At 37.0% G+C, this 19,774-nt stretch overlaps 3 protein-coding genes and 1 non-coding gene across 5 annotated transcripts; 2 read left to right on the plus strand and 2 right to left on the minus strand.

Moving 5' to 3' along the window:
- Positions 1–4,225: 4,225 nt before the first annotated feature.
- On the minus strand, positions 4,226–7,876 carry LOC125196421. The gene is made up of 6 exons (XM_048094933.1): positions 7,660–7,876; positions 7,392–7,581; positions 6,660–6,849; positions 5,944–6,147; positions 5,373–5,672; positions 4,226–5,291 (listed from the first exon to the last, which is right to left on the minus strand). Exons 1-6 carry the CDS (start codon positions 7,849–7,851, stop codon positions 4,322–4,324), a joined length of 2,046 nt encoding a protein of 681 aa, XP_047950890.1. The 5' UTR covers positions 7,852–7,876; the 3' UTR covers positions 4,226–4,321.
- Positions 7,877–7,982: 106 nt separating this feature from the next.
- TRNAT-AGU lies at positions 7,983–8,056 on the plus strand. The gene has a single exon. It is a non-coding gene; the product is annotated as a tRNA-Thr (tRNA).
- A 1,338-nt stretch (positions 8,057–9,394) lies between these two features.
- LOC125193431 lies at positions 9,395–11,002 on the plus strand. Its single transcript, XM_048091218.1, has 2 exons — positions 9,395–9,835; positions 10,949–11,002. Exons 1-2 carry the CDS (start codon positions 9,395–9,397, stop codon positions 11,000–11,002), a joined length of 495 nt encoding a protein of 164 aa, XP_047947175.1.
- Positions 11,003–13,426: 2,424 nt separating this feature from the next.
- LOC125192569 (transmembrane 9 superfamily member 7-like) lies at positions 13,427–16,631 on the minus strand. 2 transcript variants are annotated; one of them, XM_048090183.1, is made up of 8 exons: positions 16,611–16,631; positions 16,409–16,521; positions 15,610–15,774; positions 15,430–15,539; positions 15,249–15,357; positions 15,052–15,164; positions 14,804–14,954; positions 13,427–14,715 (listed from the first exon to the last, which is right to left on the minus strand). In XM_048090183.1, the coding sequence occupies exons 2-8, from the start codon at positions 16,505–16,507 to the stop codon at positions 13,561–13,563; spliced, it is 1,902 nt and encodes a 633-aa protein (XP_047946140.1). In that variant the 5' UTR covers positions 16,508–16,521; positions 16,611–16,631; the 3' UTR covers positions 13,427–13,560. The 2 variants fall into 2 exon arrangements, with proteins under 2 accessions (XP_047946140.1, XP_047946139.1); XM_048090182.1 differs by lacking the exon at positions 16,611–16,631 and having other exon boundaries at positions 16,409–16,570.
- Positions 16,632–19,774: the final 3,143 nt, after the last annotated feature.

The following is a 19,774-nucleotide window of genomic DNA, read 5'->3' on the forward strand; positions in this document are numbered from 1 at the left end:
TAACACACCAATGCTTTTTATTCATGTTCACATTCTTAGTAAATAGTAAATACAACAGTTGTTAATTGGTTTAGTGAACCATGTTTGGTTTCTTAGATATGTTATTTCTATATCTTTGGTTTGTACATGTTACTAGATAGGAAGGCGGACCGGCCAAGAGAATAATCCTTCCTTCACGACCCATAAAACGATATATTGCCAAGTTCGATTTTAGTAAGTGTACCTCACCGGGTCTACTTAATTAATTTACGAAAAGTTGGACCTTCATTACGCTCATAACAAATTCGATAAATTTAATAAAATTCGTGTGTTTTACAACATATTGGTGTGTTAGTTCAAGAAATATACATGTAAGATATCACTCTTAGGTTGTTTTAGCGAAACAAACACGCGGCCTAGGCCTAGGCCGGGGGGTGGACATAGAAAAAAATAAATAGTGGGAATTATGTTTCTTAAATTTCTTTGGATAAGACTCAAGAGTGTTGACATAGATTTTTGCTTAATAACTTCAAAAAATTTGTATTCACAAAAAAATTCCTAACTAGTAGCCCAAAATTAAGGATAAATGTCTACATGCTAAGCAAAACTATGCTTATTATAACTAGATGATAAGTTTTTAATTTTTTTAGAGGATTATTTATTTAGTGGTGCATAATTAGTGGTCGTGTACACACTTTATTTAGTTGCAATTTACACATCATCGATTAAGTTCAGAATTGTTTGATATAGAAGACATATGAGACCGGTTTTTTTATGTATTACAAATCATTCAAGTAAAAAAATAGCGAGTAACAAAATAGCAATACAAATTAAAGCACTTCAAAATATAAACAACAAAAAGTGCAACGAAATCTAAAAATAGATAAAAAAAGTTCTATCAAAAATCATTATCCAAAATATGTATTCCTATAACGGTTATCTGCATATAATAATGATTGAATGAGTGTGAAGAAAATGAAGAAATGAAGCCAAAAAACATTGAATATATGTGCAGGCAAAAGACAAGAGCACACCCCACACCCATGCTAGGTATCTAATTTTAATTTAATTTGGTCACTTACATCTAAATTTGGTACTATTTATCATCTTTATTGTAATTTGTAGTATTGCTATGGGAAAAATGGTCCAAAAATGTTCTTGTTTGCTTTCTCTATTATTTTATCCAGGTAATACTTGGCCAATTGTGTACATTTGTAGATTACAAATGGATAATGGATATTTTTATGATCAAATTATTACAACAATAATTTCTTTTTGTGGTCTAGACGTTTGTTATAACATATTTTCACTCGCCACATATTTGAATGCGAGAGGTGACTTTAAGTGCAGTACTATTTCATTGAGTATATATGATATGTATCTAACTCAAAAATGTAACAAAATAAAGGGTTGATTTTGTTTTGTGTCTCCAATTTTGAATATTTTCTAAAAAATTTCCACATTTTATATTAAAAAAAAAAAAACTCAGCCTTGTGAAAAAAATTATTTACGTCTCACTTGTTTATTGTGAGTTTGAAAATATAGAAAATCTCAAACATATATAGGAACTACTATATCTATGTTTTTCTGTTTTGATAGTGAAATTTGTAAATTGTTTTTCTTTTCTACACTGGAAATTGTTACCCTATTCTTCTTTTATAATAAGCACGTGAATTACCTATCCAAGAAGTCTCCACTTTTCATCATTATTAAATCATTGGCTTTGGCCTTTGCTTATTCACATTACCACAAGGAGATATTTAATTGAGGACCCACTATAAAACTTTGTGGAACAGTTATATGAATCAAAATTCATTAGAAAAAGAATCGTGAAGCATTAAGAAATTCATTATATTTTTATTTTTCTTATGTATACACGATGATATATTCTCAATCCTTAAAACACTAGTTATGTGAATACAAATTAACATATATATAAAGGACTGATCAGTTCATTTTTTCTTATGATAAAAGTATGTTACTATATATATATATATTATAGTACATTTTTGTAATGCACAATATATAATCAATATTTCTTCCATTAATCAAAATAATTAGCAATTAATTATACTTTTAAATTTATACATCATGATGGATTGATGGTAATTATAAGGGAAGTATTAGATAAGATATGTGGTGATTAGAATAAAAGTAGTACTATTACAAAGAGAAGAGGATGAAAAATGATTTATGTGATAATGGAGGAGACAACGTATGCAGTCTAATAGTCACTCTTTTGCATGTTGTGGGACTAACACACAAGATTGTGACATTTCCTCCTTCACTCTCTAATCTCTATTAAAATGTTCTCTTTTTTTAGTTTCGGGGGCCCTGGCTCCACTTCACTAACAATATATTTTTTGTCCAATAAGAACTATACCAATCATATCTGTAAAAGGTGAGGTATAGTTTGGTTGTTTTATTGGGTCACATCCACACATCATGTGTGATATTATGCCAACTTTAGGATAATATAAAGATTGAAAGTAATACTACTACTATTACTTAAGAAATTAAGCATGTATGTAGATAAATTAATTTAAGGTATTATATAACCTCTCTTTCGCTTGGCCTCATTTGGTTTCTTTTATTTTATGTGTGTTACTAATTTGTATTTTATCATATATGGAGTGACTTTTTGTTGCATGTGATACTCTGCTCACTACTTTTTGTAATTGGACAAGCTAGAGAGAATAAAGTAAGAGAGAGGAAAAAATTACCATATAAGAAAACGACTCAACTATAAAGAAACTTTCTGAAATGATAAAATGACCCAACTATGAAGAAACAGATGGAGTATTTTATCATATATGGAGTGACTTTTTGTTGCATGTGATATCTGCTCACCACTTTTTGTAATTGGACAAGCTTTTTCTCATTCAAAAAAATGCATGTATTGAATCAAGCTTATTCACATATTGATAGACAAACCCGACTACTCAATCTTTTGAATTTTAATAAAGATAAATAATTAAAGGTTACATAATCATTTTTCAAATACAAATAAAAGATTGTGATCATATGATTTCCAAATAATTCAGAACTCGCATGCATCGAAAGTACAAAAATAATCATACCCTACAAAAAGTACTAAACAACAAAGTACAACTAATAATTGCCAAATTATGAAATGACAAAATAGATAAAACTCGGGCCATATGTCACAAAGTTTTTCAATAATTAATAGCAATAGTACCTCGCATGGTAATTGCACGCCTTCACGGGCGAACACAAAATTTATTTCAGTACGAGCTATATATTCTAAATTTTGAATTTAGACTTATGAGTCTGTTAAGTACTTTATTTTTTTTCGATAATTAATAGCAATAGTACCTCGCATGGTAATTGCACGCCTTCACGGGCGAACACAAAATTTATTTCAGTACGAGCTATATATTCTAAATTTTGAATTTAGACTTATGAGTCTGTTAAGTACTTTATTTTTTTTCAATAATTAATAGCAATAGTACCTCGCATGGTAATTGCACGCCTTCACGGGCGAACACAAAATTTATTTCAGTACGAGCTTCACAAAGGCTTTTGCACAATAATTCATATAAACTATCAAAACTTCGACTATATTATACTAATGATAAAAATATTTTTTAGCTTAATAGGGCGCTAAGCTTAAGCCCTTCTTGCTTCTACGTGTGCCGTCACTACGCACCCTATATTTATGTTATTTTCCAAAATTTGTAAAGTTCAATGGATATCCTTGAATATAATTTATGAGTCAGTACTATCAAAATAGAACTTAATTTTGAGTACAATTTTTTTAGAATAAAAGAATGGATACTAATCATATATTATCCTAATCTTAGTCCATGAGGTTTGATTGGTGGTTAAGGCATTGAAAAAGCCATAATCACCAATAGAAAATGATGAATATGACTGAAAATTATGTTTCATTTGACTTATCTATAATTTATTTTGGATAATTTAGACAAAACTGTAGAAGACGAATTGATATCACACAATACTAGAGAGAAACCAACCACTAATTTTGGGTGATAAATCAAGCATCAAATCTAAGAAGGCTGTAAATAATCAATTAACTAACAATTATGAAAATAATTAATCATTTTATCTTTTCCCACTTTATCAATGAATATTCAGACATAACCATCAGAGAATTCAGAACATAAATTTTGGGACGGATTCATTGGTATTTTATTTAAAAAATTGTTGCCATTTTCAATCAAACCTAAGATATATGGATACATCCATTTCATATCTACACATCTGAATTCTAAATCATATTTTTTCAATGAAATTTACTCAAGTCCAATACATACATAACGAAGTTTCATATATATATGTATTGAAGAACAATGGTGGTTTATATATTCAATGCATCACATACACAATCAAGATCCTTGTTGTCTTGAAACACATCTTTTCTCTGATGTCTCCACCTAATTATTCGGGTGCGAAGATCCCTTCTCATCCGGATGCCATCTTCATCACGTTCGATTTCTAGTAACCTTTTTACACACTGCAACAGGTAATTGCAGGTCTTCATCTTCACTTGGCAGACGAAATTCAGTCCTTCCTCGTCATTACACATGGAATGAGAAATGCTGTCAGCCACATCCGTTATGTCAAAGACAGTTTTACACCCTGCAATAGCTTCAGCTTTGGTGCACTGCTGAATACAGCTCAGGGACGACCTCAGTGTGTCGTGTTTCCATCTTTTTCGGCCTTGTCTTGGATTTTGAGTAACTGAAAAGTCTTGGACTGTTCCAGTAGCAGAATAATGCAAAAGCAAAGAGCATCCTTCTGTGCTTAAATGACCGTGATGCAGAAGCAGGATGCCTAATGGAATCCTCCTTAACAATAGGTTTTGGTGGATACCGAATCCTTTGGTATTGGAAGTTGAAACGCCAACTTTCTCTCCGATAAGCTTAACGTATGTGTCTCTATATTCCTTGAGCCAACGAGAAACTGCACAAGTATCCAGCTCGTACAAAGCTATTTCATTCTTAACACGTGATTTGGGCTTCTTAGCCTCCTTATCAACATTCATCACCTCGTGGCATTTATTTAGGCTTGAACACTTCTTTAACCACAAATCCGAGAGTTTGAGTAGATAATCAGCCGTAAGGCGCTGGGTAGATTCACTCATGGGGTACAGAAACCACGCGATGAACTTCACTGCCTCTGCTGGACTAGTTAGTTCCGGATCATGAGTCACGCAAGGTTTAAGATACCCAGAGATGGATTCTGAACACAAACTAATGTTATTGGTGTTGCAGAATATCATCATAGTTGCAAAAGAGAACCAACATGGGAAGTTCATTACCATGGCCCTGTAACATGATAAAAATAAAAATCAACATTATAATCAGGTGAAGCGATATTCTTATTTTGAGGTAGGATTGATGACATACCACATGGATTTATGATCTACTGAATTTATATCCGTTGCAGCTTTCCTGGAAGTTTTGAGCAAATGACCTCCAGCAACAGATTCTAAGCTACTTACTTTTTGAAGCAAATGCTTGAAATACTCCTGGCATATTGGCCCAGCTAAAATTCTCAGTAACTGATGCTCGTAGGGAAAGTATGCAGAAGAAAATGGCAGCTTTGATCCGACATCCATGGATATACCCCACCACATAGGTCTGGATATAATATCAAGCACATGTCCAACAATCTCACTCTGGAGTTCCATTAGAGAAGCCAAACCCCTGTTATTTAAATCCAAGCCTACCAATTAAGTGAAAATACATTAGATCTACTACAGTTCACTAGTTTTTAGATGTGGTAAACAGTAGAGTTGCACAGCTATACCTACTATTTCCAGATTATGATATCAAGTTAACATCCGAAATACGGAAAGAATATGCTTGGAAGAGAAAACAACTTTGAGAATAATCCTATATTCGCATTTTGCAGCATTGTCCAGTAAAATTAAAATTAAAGAAGAATTTGTTGACAAAGATGAACATATATGCTTACGTCATTAAGAACCACTTGTGCAAGAGAGCCCTGGTCTCGATGAAAATTGATGGTGAAATCACCAGGCAAATGATTTTGGATCTCCAATCTTTCCTGTCATAAATTTCAGTTTTTAAAGAAAGAAATGGCCGTTGGATGAATTCTTGCAAAACTTGTGCCACATCTTGCTTCAGAATCATTGGATCTAAATGCCATGACAGTAACCTGTAAAGCAGTTTTCAGAAGATAAGGACATTAGTGGCAAGCAATCGGGTAAGCTTTCTTCAAATAAAAACCAAATTGGACATTCAATACTTCTGAAGTACATAAAAGTTCCAATTGCATAGCAGCCTAAATCAAAGTAATGCATCTTTGTCTGTCAGTTTTTACTATCGGAACCAAACTGAAAAGGTTGAGCGAGAGTCTGATTAGTTGGATGGCAGTATCAAGACATTATACTCAAAAACTATAAACTCATGTATATAACTACATTATACTGCATTTTTGTATTACTGGAGACATATTTCGAGTTTTTGTTATGTTTATGTCCTTGATTGAGACCCTCACTCAACAACAAAGAAGGGTTAGTTAGAAGTAATAACAAATGGCAATCTCTAATAGTTGTATAACTTATATCCAAGTACCTGAAAACTATTTAAAGATCTTTCTTGAAAGAAGGTTTAAAAATGGCCAGGTATTGAATAGTATTCATTAAAAAAAACACTCTTGGAACCCACCTCAAAGGTATTTCACCATTCTTCAAAGTGCATTGCTTTGGTATATAGCGAACCAGGTTTGCAAGAGAAGTAGCATTCACATCACGACACTTTGCATCAAGAGTAGATTCTGACAGCAATGCATGAGGAAAGCATGGTGCAAGCGCTGCCACTCTGAACACGTTGTACAAAAGTGAATAGCAAAGATCACCTGCAGAACAAGATTTGACTTAATTCCAAGAACAGAACTACAATGGGTGATGAAATGTATAAGCCAACGCTATCATCACAAACTTTGATGGACTGATTAACTTTGAGCTTCTTTGATCATTAATCCTTCAGTGACTAAATCATATGTATCGATTTAATCTACCACTCAAAGCAAATGCCCCCTATAAGTTAGCAAAATTTCCATTTCAGGATATGTATGCATGTATGCACTTATTTTGCCGCCTTAAAATGCCAATTCACCAAGTACAGGACTGTAATTCACTTTCTGCTAACAGGCATAACATAACCAGAACATCTGTGCAAAAGATAAAGAGTTCATCAATCAATTCAAAGCCATTAGTATGTACTTAGTCAGAAGAAAAAGAGCATTCCACAAATTCAAATGTAGAGCATGAATGTTAGTGTTTCTCCTCACTCTTAACATCATTTCCACACTCCTATCTAATTACTTCCTTATGGTTACTAATATCATGAAATTGATTACATCAGACAACAAAACACCAAACAATATGTAGATCTAACCTTTTTGCCCATCCAATTTCTCCAGAATATGAGCACACTCCTCCAAAACACCGGCACAATCACTTCTCGAAATCAATCCGCCAACTCTCAAATCCAGCTGTTTATCAATTCTCACCACCCTACACTCGATCGAAGACGACAAAACCGCAACGAGTGATTTCAACGTGAACTCAATCACCGAATCATGAACCTACAAAATATCCGAAACAATAAACAATGAAAAAACTACTACTGAGGATTAAGAAAAATAAGATTTACAGAAGCAGACCTGCGGGGCAGTGAAGTGCATAAGCGAGAGTGCGGTGTCGAGAATGCGAACCGCCGCGGCATCGCTCGGATTGAGCGAACGGTTCAGATTCGATACGGCGAGGGATACCTCATCACCGGCCGTCGGATCCGGTGATCGGAGATTGGACGCCAGCACCGCAAACAGGGAGCTGATCTCTGGAAAGTTCGCCATTGGAAATGGATTTTCAGAGAAGAGAATGTTTTGCCGCCAAAAACAGAAATATTTCTGAACCCTATTCCTATCGCCTACCTCACATTTTCATTTTGAAAGTAGTAAATATGTATAAAGGTCTTAAATTAACAGCTCTCGTAGCTCAGTTGGTTAGAGCACCCGTTTAGTAAGCGGGAGGTCTTGAGTTCGACTCTCAACGAGAGCAATTTTAAAATTATTTTATTTTAAAATAAATCATTTTGATATAGGGAAAAAACGTGACAAAACAAAATACTTTTTGTTATATTGTGATATTTATTTTTCAAAGTTATATACACCAAACTCAAACTCATTTTTAAGTATATGTCGCATCAAATCGTCGGATTATCGCCATCGCCGTTGTGGCGAAATCGGCGATAATTCGGCGATAATCCTACCGTTTTTTTCGCCAACCGGCGTTTTTATCGCCGGATTATCGCCGAGCGATCGCCGGCCATTGTGGGCGACGCTCGGCGATAATCCGGCGATATTTTAAATTTTTTTTTTTTTTTTTCCGGCCCAACGGCTATTTTTACATCCCACCCCTATAAATATTTCCTCCACTTCCTCCATTCATCACCCACAAACTTCATTCACACAAATTTTCAATCTTTTTTCTCTCCATCTTTATTAAATGAGTTCTGATTCATCGTCTCGTGCTCAGTCCGACGAGGAAATATCACATTCTTCTTCCGAAGAAGAGGTACCTCCCGCTCCCACCGGATGGGATGTAGCGGGTTTCGCCAACAACCCAATCAACAACTATATCTCCCGCTACATACAAAGCGAGATCGCTCGAATGCAGCAGCCACCCCCCCAACGGCCAATCCGCCGGCGGCGCCAATACATCCCTCGCAACCACACTGGTGCGCACGATCGGTTGTTCGCCGATTATTTCGTGGAGGAACCACGTTATCCGGAATGCGCCGCTCCCTCTTCCTGCGCATTGTTAATGCGTTGTCCGCGCGTTACCCCCGAGTTCCGGCTCCAGCCGAGACGCAAAGCAGGGAAGCCCGACTATCGCCCCTTCAGAAATGCAATCGTTGCCATCCGGCAAGCTTGGCATACGGAGGGTCCGCCGACATGTTCGATGAGTATCTGCAATGCGGCGAGACGACCGGCAACGAGTGCCTGAAGAATTTCTGTCAGGGCGTGCGAGAGATATTTGGGGGGCACTACCTTCGCTCACGCCGGACGCAGCCTGACCGCCAGTCACTGGATTGGCACCGGAGGACCCACTTGCTTTCCGGGGATGCTCGGCAAAGATCGATCGTATGCACTCGGCAGTGGAAGAACTCGCCCAACCGCGTGGCGAGGCCAGTTCACTACCGGCTACAAAGGTACGCATCCCACCATCATTCTTGAAGCCGTTGCCGACCAACGGCTTTGGATTTGGCATGCTTATTTTGGTATAGCCGGGTCGAACAACGACCTAAATGTTCTCAATTCCTCGCCCCTTTTCAACGAGCGGATCAACGGGTTAGGCCCCTCCATCGAATTCACGGCCAATGGCAATGTGCATAACATGGGGTACTACCTGGCTGACGGCATCTATCCGCAATGGCCCGTGTTTCTGAAGACGATCAGATGCCCACTCGGAGATAGAAGAAGGTATTTTGCCCGAGCGCAAGAGTCTGCACGCAAGGATGTGGAGAGGGCATTTGGGGTGCTCCAATCGCGATTTGCATTGGTAAAGGGCCCGACGCGCTTTTTCTACCAGGGGGATATTGCCGATATCATGTATGCGTGCATCATCATGCATAACATGATCATCGAAGATGAACACGAAGGCGTCCTCGACGTCACCAACGACCCAAGTGTTGCATCATCGAGTCACGGTGTCTCAACCGAGTCCGCCCGCCAGGGTGTACCGCACAACGAACATGAACGGTTCCAGGCGTTCATGGACATACACCAGAAGGAGGCCCATCAAGCACTACAACACGATATCATCGAAGAATTGTGGGCAAATAGAAACCGCGCCCACCGCCCTTGAATTTTTTTTTCTTTGAATTTTTTTTTTGATTTTTTTTTTCCATTCGTGTACTTTTTTTTTTTTTTTAATTTTCTTCGTTGTAATGTGTACCCGTGTTTAATACAACGAACTTTATTACTATTATTTGTTTTATCTTATAAATTAAATAAGCTAGCTTTATTATATATAAAAATAAAACAATTAAATTAGTGATGATGTAAAAATGAAATGTTGAGTTAGGGAGAAATAAGGGAGAAACCATTGGAGGTTAGTTGGAAAAGTTGGCTAAAAACTCGGGATAAATTTTGGTGCTGATAGTTGCTACTGATGTGGCAGGTATTAGTAATTGCAGTGTGTCCTTCCAAATATATAGGTTATGGCATGATTAAACCACTAAACCAAATTTGAATAATTTGAAAATTTTAAGTGTCAGATAGTATATTTTATTAACGATTTGTTATTTTAAGGTCCATGATAATCGAGGATAAATATTAAAATTTAACTGAGCCAAATAATTAAATTTTTGGAGTATATAGTTGAAGATGGTCATTAGACTAACTTGACATCTTTAATCTTAGTAATTGCAGTGTGTTCTTCCAAATTATATAGGTTATGGCATGATAAAACTACTAAACCAAATTGGATAATTTGAAAATTTTAAGTGTTAGATAGTATATTTTATTAACGATTTGTTTTTTTAAGGTCCATGATAATCGAGGATAAATATTAAAATTGAACTGAGCCAAATATATGTAAATTTGTGGAGTATAACAAAACCAAAAAAAATAAACTACTATTCGATTTGGGTCGATTTTGCAACCCTTTCTAATGGGTGCACTAGCTACAGCTACTGACCAAATTTTGGAAGTTTATGCATTAAATCACTACAAAAATAGACCTTTCACTGTCCATACAAATCTGACTGCTAATCCTATTTGTGATAAGGATAAATTGACAAGAGAGACAAAAATTAAAGGTTCTGTGTGAATAGTCAAACATTGGGATAGGAATTTCCATCCACATTACACACATCTATCGTATCGCGAAGACAATCGAGCAGCTGACTTTTCGGCAAATACGGGGTTCATGGTCTATGATCTACAGTTTATGCCTCCCCTCCTCACGAAGCTAGTGAGTAGTGAGGATGGACCAGTTTGAGATATCCCAACTTCAAATTATGGTGTTATTATAGTTGAATTTGCATTTCCGACTTTTCCTTGGTTATGATTTCTGAGTTTGTTTGCCATTTACGTACTCTTGGATTGTTCGATTTTGGATTGTTTACTCGTTTTCTTGTTTGTCATTGATTCGATTTTCAGAGACTTGTCACCTTTGGGACGGATGGGATCACCTATGCCATCCCCTACTACATACGCAGATGTATCCTCCCGGCTCTCAACTTTGAATATTTGAATTAAAAAATCAATTTCAACTCTCACCAATCATCCTATGAGTAGAATTAGGCAATAGTTTAGAGATACAGAGCTATGAAATATTTTAACAATAGAATCTAAGCAAAATCTACTCAAATAATAGTTTTTTACAATTCATTTTATAGTAGTCGTAGAGTTGTGAGGACAATAAGTGCAACTTATATTCTGGTATGCATTTACTACTCTTTATTAATTTTAGCTTTAGCATTTTGTAGCATGTACAATAGAAATTGAATTATAAAATTGTACATTTTCATGTTTCTATTCCTATATCTCAAATTCATCAATCCACCCTTCAAACCCATCATTTTTCATCAAAATGTGCCAAATATGAAAAAATAAGCAAAGATAAATCTTTTCAAACTGCACAATTTTCTTTACAATTCACCATCAAAACAATTACCCTAAACGCAACAAACGCAACTTAATCGATAAAACGTTTCCCACGGAGTAATACACTACCAGATAAAAACAAAACCCCGCAGTCAAAAGTCAAAACCCTAGTCAACTTCCTCTTTAACTCTTTTGTCATTTTCCTAAATAAAAAAAAAGTTCACTCAAATATTCCACCGAGAAACTCCAACAGCGCCGCGTCTCCGCCATCAATGCCGCCGCCGCCGTCGTCAGTAAAAAACCCTCCCAAATCCACGTCGCCCTCCCCGATCTCGGCGTCCGCGAGCGTCCACGCGCTCGCGGCGGTGGCGGCGCGGCCGACGTCGACGCTCGCCATGACGGAGGAGTCGGAGAAGGAGAAGGAGGAGCCGCACGACTCCTCGTTGCCGTTGATCGTGACGTACGCCGACGACGACTGGATCGCCACCGGCGAGGAGTACGGATCGTCGATGAACCGCACCGGCGGAGGCGCCTCGAGCGCGTCCAGAAGCTCCGAGAGCTCCGACGCCGTCTCCTCGTCCACCACCAGCCACGCCGCCGCGGCCTCAGATCCGTCCTCCTCCTGCGCCGCCGCCGCCGATTCCGATTCCTCCATCTCAGGCTTCAATTTGCTAGAGAGAGAGAGAGGAGAGAGCATTTGATCTGCATTTAATGGCGGTGTGTGGTGAAATGGCGAGACATGGAGAGAGAGAGAGAGAGAGTGAGAGAGGCGTGTGTTATGCGTGTTTGAGTCTAGAGAGAGAGAGAATGGATGATGAGTACACGTGGCAGAAGTGGCGGGAAGGATTAGTGGATTAATTAAGAGGGTTTTGTTATTAATTTGGTGGTTGGAAATGCCAAATTAAGAAAGGCTTTGAGCAGACTGTATCGCACTGAGTGCTGATAAATCCGGACGCTGTGCAAAAAAGGACAATTTTTTGGAATTATTAGACGTGATAATTAAAATCCAATGGTTGAGTGTTCGATTTTGTTGCGTCGTTTTAGAGTACTTCCGGGAGAGGAGGTAATTATCGTTTCAATTTTCGATAAATTTAGAATATTTCGAATTAAATAAGTCAATCGCAATGTATCTGAACTATTTTAATGGTTCGACTGCAAAGCGGCTTGTTTTCTGATTCGGTTTGGGCATATACGCATCACTTGCTACATGGATAGTTCAATGTCGGAAATATCGATTGTTACGATTGTGGCTGGCCGAGGATTAAACCAATTTTTTATTTATTTAGATAGTAGCTTTCTAAAATGAATCTTACAATATCAACGTTAACTTTGGTGATTTGAGAGTAAAAAGACCATCATTGGATATTAGGCTTTGAGTTTATAACTTTCAATTTTTGTTGATATGCTTAAGTTATACTTTCGATACAATAAATTTGTTAATTACTTTCTTTGTCCTGAAAAGATGGCATATTGGCAGATGACATGATAGTGAAAATATAAATATATTAATATAATAAAAACAAAATAATTAAAGTAATAATATAGAGAGGGAAAAGATTCTTAAATGTATTAATGATTATTTGCCTTTCTAAAAAATAGAAAGGTGTCACTATTTGTAGAATAAATTAAAAAAAAATGTGTAACATCTTTTATGGAACATATAAATTTATTTGTAAATTTATTGACTTGTTGGCTTTTAGAATTATTAAGATTGCTCAATAGAATTTAGCATGGTTGCTTGTCCAAGTCGTTTGCTACAAAATCAAATATTATGTTTGTCTGAACTCATTCTGTTATTTAAGGAGACAAACAGAAGTAAAATTATTATCAATCAAAGCCTTTCTTAATCAGTTTCCCTAAGAACACAGAGTGAGAGCATTGGAGTAACTGGCTTACATGAGATCGTCACTCTACCAACTCTACGCTGGCAAGAAAGCCAAACGACCCTCCCTAGTCGATCTTAACCGACGAGTAGATCTTGCGAACGAACCAGAAGCACGTGCAAAAGCCAATTGTCCCGGTGAGGATGAAGAAAGCATAAGCAATCACGAACATGTACCCGAAGTAGAGAATGGCCGAGACCACCTTCGTGATCTCGAGCTTCGTGCAGAAGTAGAAGATGGCATACAAGAAGAGATAGATAGCCGATGATCCGGAGGTCAAGTAGGACCTCCACCACCACCGGTAGTCCTCGTTACACAGCTGAAAGTAGCATAACACGACGGTGATCTGAGCACACGTCACCATCAGAATCACGAAGACGAGAAAGAGGAAGCCGAAGATGTAGTAGAACTGGTTGAGCCACACGGACGTCAAGATGAAGAAGAGCTCCACGAAGACCGCGCCATAGGGAAGGATCCCACCAAACAGCATGGCAAACAGCGGGTGGATGTACCACGGCTGTGGGGGGATCGGCCTAGGGATCTTGTTCGTCTTCACGGGATCCTCTGGCACACGGGTCCTGAACCCGATGAAGCTGCCCAAGAACACTAAAGGCACTGATATGCCAAACCACAGCACGACAAGGGCAAACATCGTCCCAAAGGGGACAGCACCGGACGACCTCTCGCCCCAGATTAGGCCATTTAGCACCAAGAATACGATGAACACGAAACAGGGGAACATGACCGCTGTCTTCAACGACATCCTCTTCCAATCCGCGCCATTAAACGTTTTATACAAGTAGGCAGAGGAGTAGCCCGCGAACAGCCCCATGAACACCCAAACGAAGACCATGGCTGTCATCAGCCCTCCACGGTTGGAAGGCGAGAGGAAGCCAAGCAACGCGAATATCATGGTCACAAATGTCATCCCAAAGATCTGAACCCCCGTGCCAACGTAGACACACAGCAAGGCCTGATTGCTAGGTGGCCTGAAGACGTCTCCGTGGACCAGCTTCCACCCCGTCTCCTCCTGGACCTCCTCTTGATCGAGCTGGTTGTACTTCGCGATGTCTCTGTAGAGCGTCCGGATCATGATCATGGCAACCATCCCCGAGAGGAACAGGACGATCATCAACGAGTTGATGATGGAGAACCAATGGATCTGATCGTTGTTCGAGAGGAGATACGTGTCCCATCTCGATGCCCATCTGATGTCACTAGCCTGCCAAATAACGAAAACCGAACAACTCCTAAAGTCGAAACACAACTAGACAGAAATAGAAAACAAACAAACAAACAAAAAAACCAACCTCAAAAGAGACATCATAAGTGAACACAACTTCCTTCCCTACATCAATCTCCTGAGGAAGCAGACCTTGTTCGAGTAACGCTTGGCCACTTTGCTTGCACGTTGCTAGCTTCGTATCGTTCTCCTTCCACTTCTTGTAACGGTGGTTGATACTGTTTTTTCAAAACTCAATTTAAACATACTTCTACTATTGAGAAATCACAAAATAGGTACGTATCTTTACTGCAACGAGGAAGACAACGAACGAACCTCAGAGGAGTGACCTCAAAGCCAACAACGCGATACGTTTGAGCATCCGGATCAGGATGATACTTAACTTTGAAGCTGAGATGGTTGTAGATGAAATACCTATGCTCATTGCTCTGAAAAAAAAAAAAACATTACAACAACCGATCAATCAAACAACACAAGTACAAAGCTCGTCACTATTCGATATTCATTCTTACACCGGCAAATTTCCCCTTGAAACCAACTCTAACACCTCTCTCATAAATCTTCCTGTAATTCCCACTCTTAACTTGCCAAAGCACTGCAACAGGAAGATTGTCCAAGATCCTACACACAAAACATCAAACCACTTCAACGCTCAACAACTTCAATAAATCGAAACACGGCCAAGAAACTTACATGTTAACGCGATAATCATCGTTGATCCTCTTCTTGAAGTTCTTCGCGTACTCATCAGTGAGCTCCACGCGACAAGCCACTTTACACGATTGCGGCTCTCTCATCATAAACTGATCAGATTTAGATCAATTAGATAACAAATCAAACATGAGCTATTGCAAAAAATGGCCTCAAACTCACACTATAGACAGAGTTCTCAATGCGGTCGCCACGAAGAACTTCCCCCAAATTTTCTGCCCTGTTCTTGATCTGAGGAGGCTTGCAATAACTCAAGGAGTAGTAGTCATAAGGGAGCTGAGTCCTTGTTGAGGTTAGTTTGTTCACTTTCACCTCAAGAATTTCACCCTACACACAATCAACACAACCAAAATTTGTCACTTATTTATATATTTTCGTCTGTCCTTGCAAATTTGTCACCTTTCACTTTTGTAAATCTTGGCAGTGGGCCCCACATTCCACTGACTGATTCTAACATGGCACTAACTTTTTCAACCCACTTTCTATTACATTTCTTAAAACCCGTGCCGGGTCAAAATGGTGACAAAGTATAAGGGACGGGGGGAGTACACGAGAACTCATCTCAAAAGATTAGTTTATTCGGTTGTCTGCTATGTAAGATTGGTGCTTTCATTGAGAGATCTAACAGACTCCTTATATGGGTCGATTGTTACATACTCCAATGTTCCACAACGCTTGTAAAGGGAATTACTAGTCTTTCGAACGAGTTCTCGTGTTTGATCTGTAACATATCGTTGGATCTTCCATTCTAGTTAAGAAATCAAGCCCTTTTTACGTTTCTAATCGAGAAATGAATTTCATACCTTTCCATAACATACAAAATGTTGTCAAAAATGAAATCACATAACTCAAAGCCAAAGCCAAATCACTCAAATTTCAAGAACACCAAATTTATTTAAAAAAAAAAAAAAAAAAAAAAAAAAAAAAAAAAAAAAAAAACTCGACGTGTAAGGGATCATACCTTTTGAAAATCCTGTGGCGCGACGCCGGGGAGATAAAATCCGGTGGCCGGCGACGCGGTGGTGAGGAGGAGCAGCGCCAACCAGAGAGAGGTGGTCATCTTCCACGAGATTTCTGCCATTGATGGAAGAAAAGGGTGAGAAAATGGGAGAAATAAAGTGAGAAGAGTGGAAGGAGTGATGAGAAGAAGAAAAGCATACTACCATACGTGAAAATTTTCTTTTTGAAGACTGTTTGCTAAAAAAATTAAAAAATAAAATGAAAAACAAAATATAAATGCATTAACTTGAAGCTGTGAGGTTGACTTCGTGGAGTAAACGGAGTTTTCTTTACTCTTTGTGCGTGAAGTTTGGGTAATCACATTTTTAGAGTGATTAAATGGGTTATTTACTATAAGTAAAATAAGTGAATATGTTATGTACTATAAATTGGAAAAATAGAGTTATAAACTCACGAATTAGAGGTTCATTCACGAGTCTAGCCCTTGTTGAAATGGAATTAATGAGGCTAGAAAATAAAAAAGGCCACCATTTAAGGAAGAAAAGGAGTTTGATATTGTATGAGAGTTGCATAAAACATGTGTCTTTTAATTTTTTTTCGTAAAAGGTTATGTAATAAAAGATCGAGAAACGGCATCCTGAATAATAAGGTCTTTAATCCATCTAAGAAAAAAAATCGGTATGACACATTGCTCCGGAACTTGGTCTAGCAACATGTTGCACCAAATTAGTTTCGAGTGACTCGGCTTGCCTCTCAAAAAATTACCAAAAATGATCGGGAATTATTTATATTTTTCATGGTTGGAATTATTTATGATATTTTCTTACTGAAAAGGAGAAAAAAATAATAGAAACTGCGAGAATATGCACACTAGCCAAACAAAACAAAATTGATTGAATTAAACAAATTTTTTTAAAACACATCGTTGAAACCATTTTATGTTATTATTGGAATTGGTGAGAAATAAGATTGCAAATTAAGCCAGAGTAGGGGATGCTAGTTTCAGCACAAATCTCAACACTTAGGTCAACTTGTCACGTATTATAAAGTAAATAAAATCGTAGAGTTTACTTGTTTTAATTTAATATGAGAGCAATATATACTCCCTCCGTAGTAATTTTTTCTCAATCTTACCCTCATTCCTACGCAAAATACTTCAATAATGCAATATGATCCACAAGTATTAATCCTTCGTGGAGTTGCAAATACTTTATTACTATTATTTACAAAATTCAAATATAATTCATTGATCTACATTAATTCAGTTTGGAAATTGAAGCCCCTAGTGTGAAGTCTAAGTTTCTCCTTAATTAATTGGAATTCTATTCTTTTTAGAAGATATACAGTAACCTATAATACAGTTTAAGTTGAATCAATCAATTGGTAACCCTAAGAGAAAACTAGGCATTTCATACAGTCGGGATCGGCCGTCTCCTAAATCTGCTGCTGCATATATATACGTGAATTTTCGTATGAGTTTAGAGATGCTCTCTTATACTGTTTGTATGAATATATTTCCGAATTTTAAAAAACGAACATGTTTCTTCTTCTCTTTCCTAAAAAAATTATCTTAACGTGGTGAGTTCTCGCAAAATTTTAAATATTTTTCTCATGGATTTGGCAATTTTCGTTAAGTGAGGAGTATCATTTTGGTTTCATAGTAGTTTTACTTATATACACACAATGAGTCTCTCTTCATGTAAATCTTTTCCGTTTCAATATTCGTAATTTAAATATTTTGCACATATCAAATTTATTGGGAGTTCGACAAGAAATAATTTTTTGGGGATTTTGTCTTTTGAAATCTAAATGAGAGATGGTGTCCATAGTTTCCATTTTTCACAGGAATATAGGCAAAATTGAAATATAAGAATTTATTTTACTATTTTTATTTTTTTAAAATTTGTGGCGATATTTTTTCAAATTTAAAAAAGTTAAAGACATCAAATGAATCTCCAAAGACTAAATTTGAAATATATTTACACGTAGTATTAAATTTTTGTGCCCACAATATTAGATGACAAGGCCCAAAAAGTAATTTGGGCCTTCGTGTTTTGTATCTACCAAAGCCCATTGACTGATTTACATACAGGATTAATATCACCTACTAGTGATTTATTTTACCTTTTTATAGATAAATGACAATTTTTATTTTGGGCATTAACCAATATATACTAATATTGATTTATTTTATGTGTATGTATGCTTGTAAATATTTGTAAATAGTGCAACATACTTTCCTTTTTTTTATTAAAACAAAAATGCTCAGGCTGAAACTAGTAAGCATACTCCATAAAAATGGTGATTAATCAAATAGCATTGAAAATACAGCTTTACAAAAGAGAGCAACATAAAAATTAACAAAAGAGAAAATAACTCATTTCTTGCCCATTATATGCATCAAGAGCTGGAAGAAGGGAATTAGTGCGGGCGTAAAGAAAAGATGCACAATGACATTAAAACATAACTTAATTATTAAGCCGTTTTCCTAATAATTAATTAAGAGCATCTATAATAGTGCGGATGTCTCGGCAGACATCCCAAAAACACCTTCTACCACGTCATAAGGACCTTCTACTGCACTGCCACGTCATAAGGACATCTCACTGCACAATAGCGGACATCCCGCGCGGACATCCACAATAAAAAAAATCACAAATTCACCAAATTAAACATTTTATGGAATTTAAATTTCGACACGAATACGGACGGAGAAAGTGCAATGATAATATCATTAAAAAAAATAAAAAAGTATATTTAAAAAAAACTACTAAACAAATTACATTATAAATATCAACAACGAGACGTATATATAGAGTTTTATTTAAAAAAATAAATTAAATTTAAAAATTGGGTTATCCGCCGGTCCGACGCAATGGCGAACGTCGCGCGGATATCCCGACGGATGTCTCGGGAATGCGGATATCCGACGTCCTCACCACACGTCCACGTCCGTCGTTTCCTGCCCTAATGGCGGAGGTCCCGGTCGGACATCCGACACGCCGGTCAGACGTCCACCGGAACTCTGTCTTCACACGATAAATTGACAGTCACACTCATATCAAATGGTTGTTGAAAATTAGGTCCAATATGAATTAAATTTGTCTCTCTAGTCAACTTCTCAGAGTCAAGAAATATATTATCCATTTTATTGTATATAGATATTAAAATATGCCATGACATTTTGGTATATGCTCCATCCTTTTCCTAGTAATTATCTCCGACATGTAACGACTTTGGTAGAAAAAAATCCAACCCAATACTTTTTTTCGTAGGTTCAATATTTTTTGGTCATGTTCTTTTTTGTCTTTACATTAAAGGTCCCAAACTTTTAATTTGGTAATTTTTTGAATAACATTTAAAATTA

Source organism: Salvia hispanica, chromosome 6 (genome assembly GCF_023119035.1).
Source record: "Salvia hispanica cultivar TCC Black 2014 chromosome 6, UniMelb_Shisp_WGS_1.0, whole genome shotgun sequence".
In the NCBI taxonomy this organism is placed as follows: Eukaryota; Viridiplantae; Streptophyta; class Magnoliopsida; order Lamiales; family Lamiaceae; genus Salvia; species Salvia hispanica.

Bases quoted from the DNA above. Each gene is read 5' to 3' on its own strand.
- LOC125192569 (XM_048090182.1), bottom strand. From the start codon at position 16,528: ATGGCAGAAATCTCGTGGAAGATGACCACCTCTCTCTGGTTGGCGCTG. The intron at 15,540-15,609 runs GTGAGTTTGAGG...AAATCTGATCAG, and splicing joins TTGAGAACTCTGTCTATAGT to TTTATGATGAGAGAGCCGCA. The intron at 14,716-14,803 runs GTTGGTTTTTTT...GTTATTTGGCAG, and splicing joins CTTATGATGTCTCTTTTGAG to GCTAGTGACATCAGATGGGC.
- LOC125193431 (XM_048091218.1), top strand. From the start codon at position 9,395: ATGGGGTACTACCTGGCTGACGGCATCTATCCGCAATGGCCCGTGTTT. The intron at 9,836-10,948 runs GCAAATAGAAAC...TATGATCTACAG, and splicing joins ATATCATCGAAGAATTGTGG to TTTATGCCTCCCCTCCTCAC.
- LOC125196421 (XM_048094933.1), bottom strand. From the start codon at position 7,851: ATGGCGAACTTTCCAGAGATCAGCTCCCTGTTTGCGGTGCTGGCGTCC. The intron at 6,148-6,659 runs GTGGGTTCCAAG...ACTGCTTTACAG, and splicing joins AATGGTGAAATACCTTTGAG to GTTACTGTCATGGCATTTAG. The intron at 5,673-5,943 runs GTAAGCATATAT...TTTAAATAACAG, and splicing joins CACAAGTGGTTCTTAATGAC to GGGTTTGGCTTCTCTAATGG.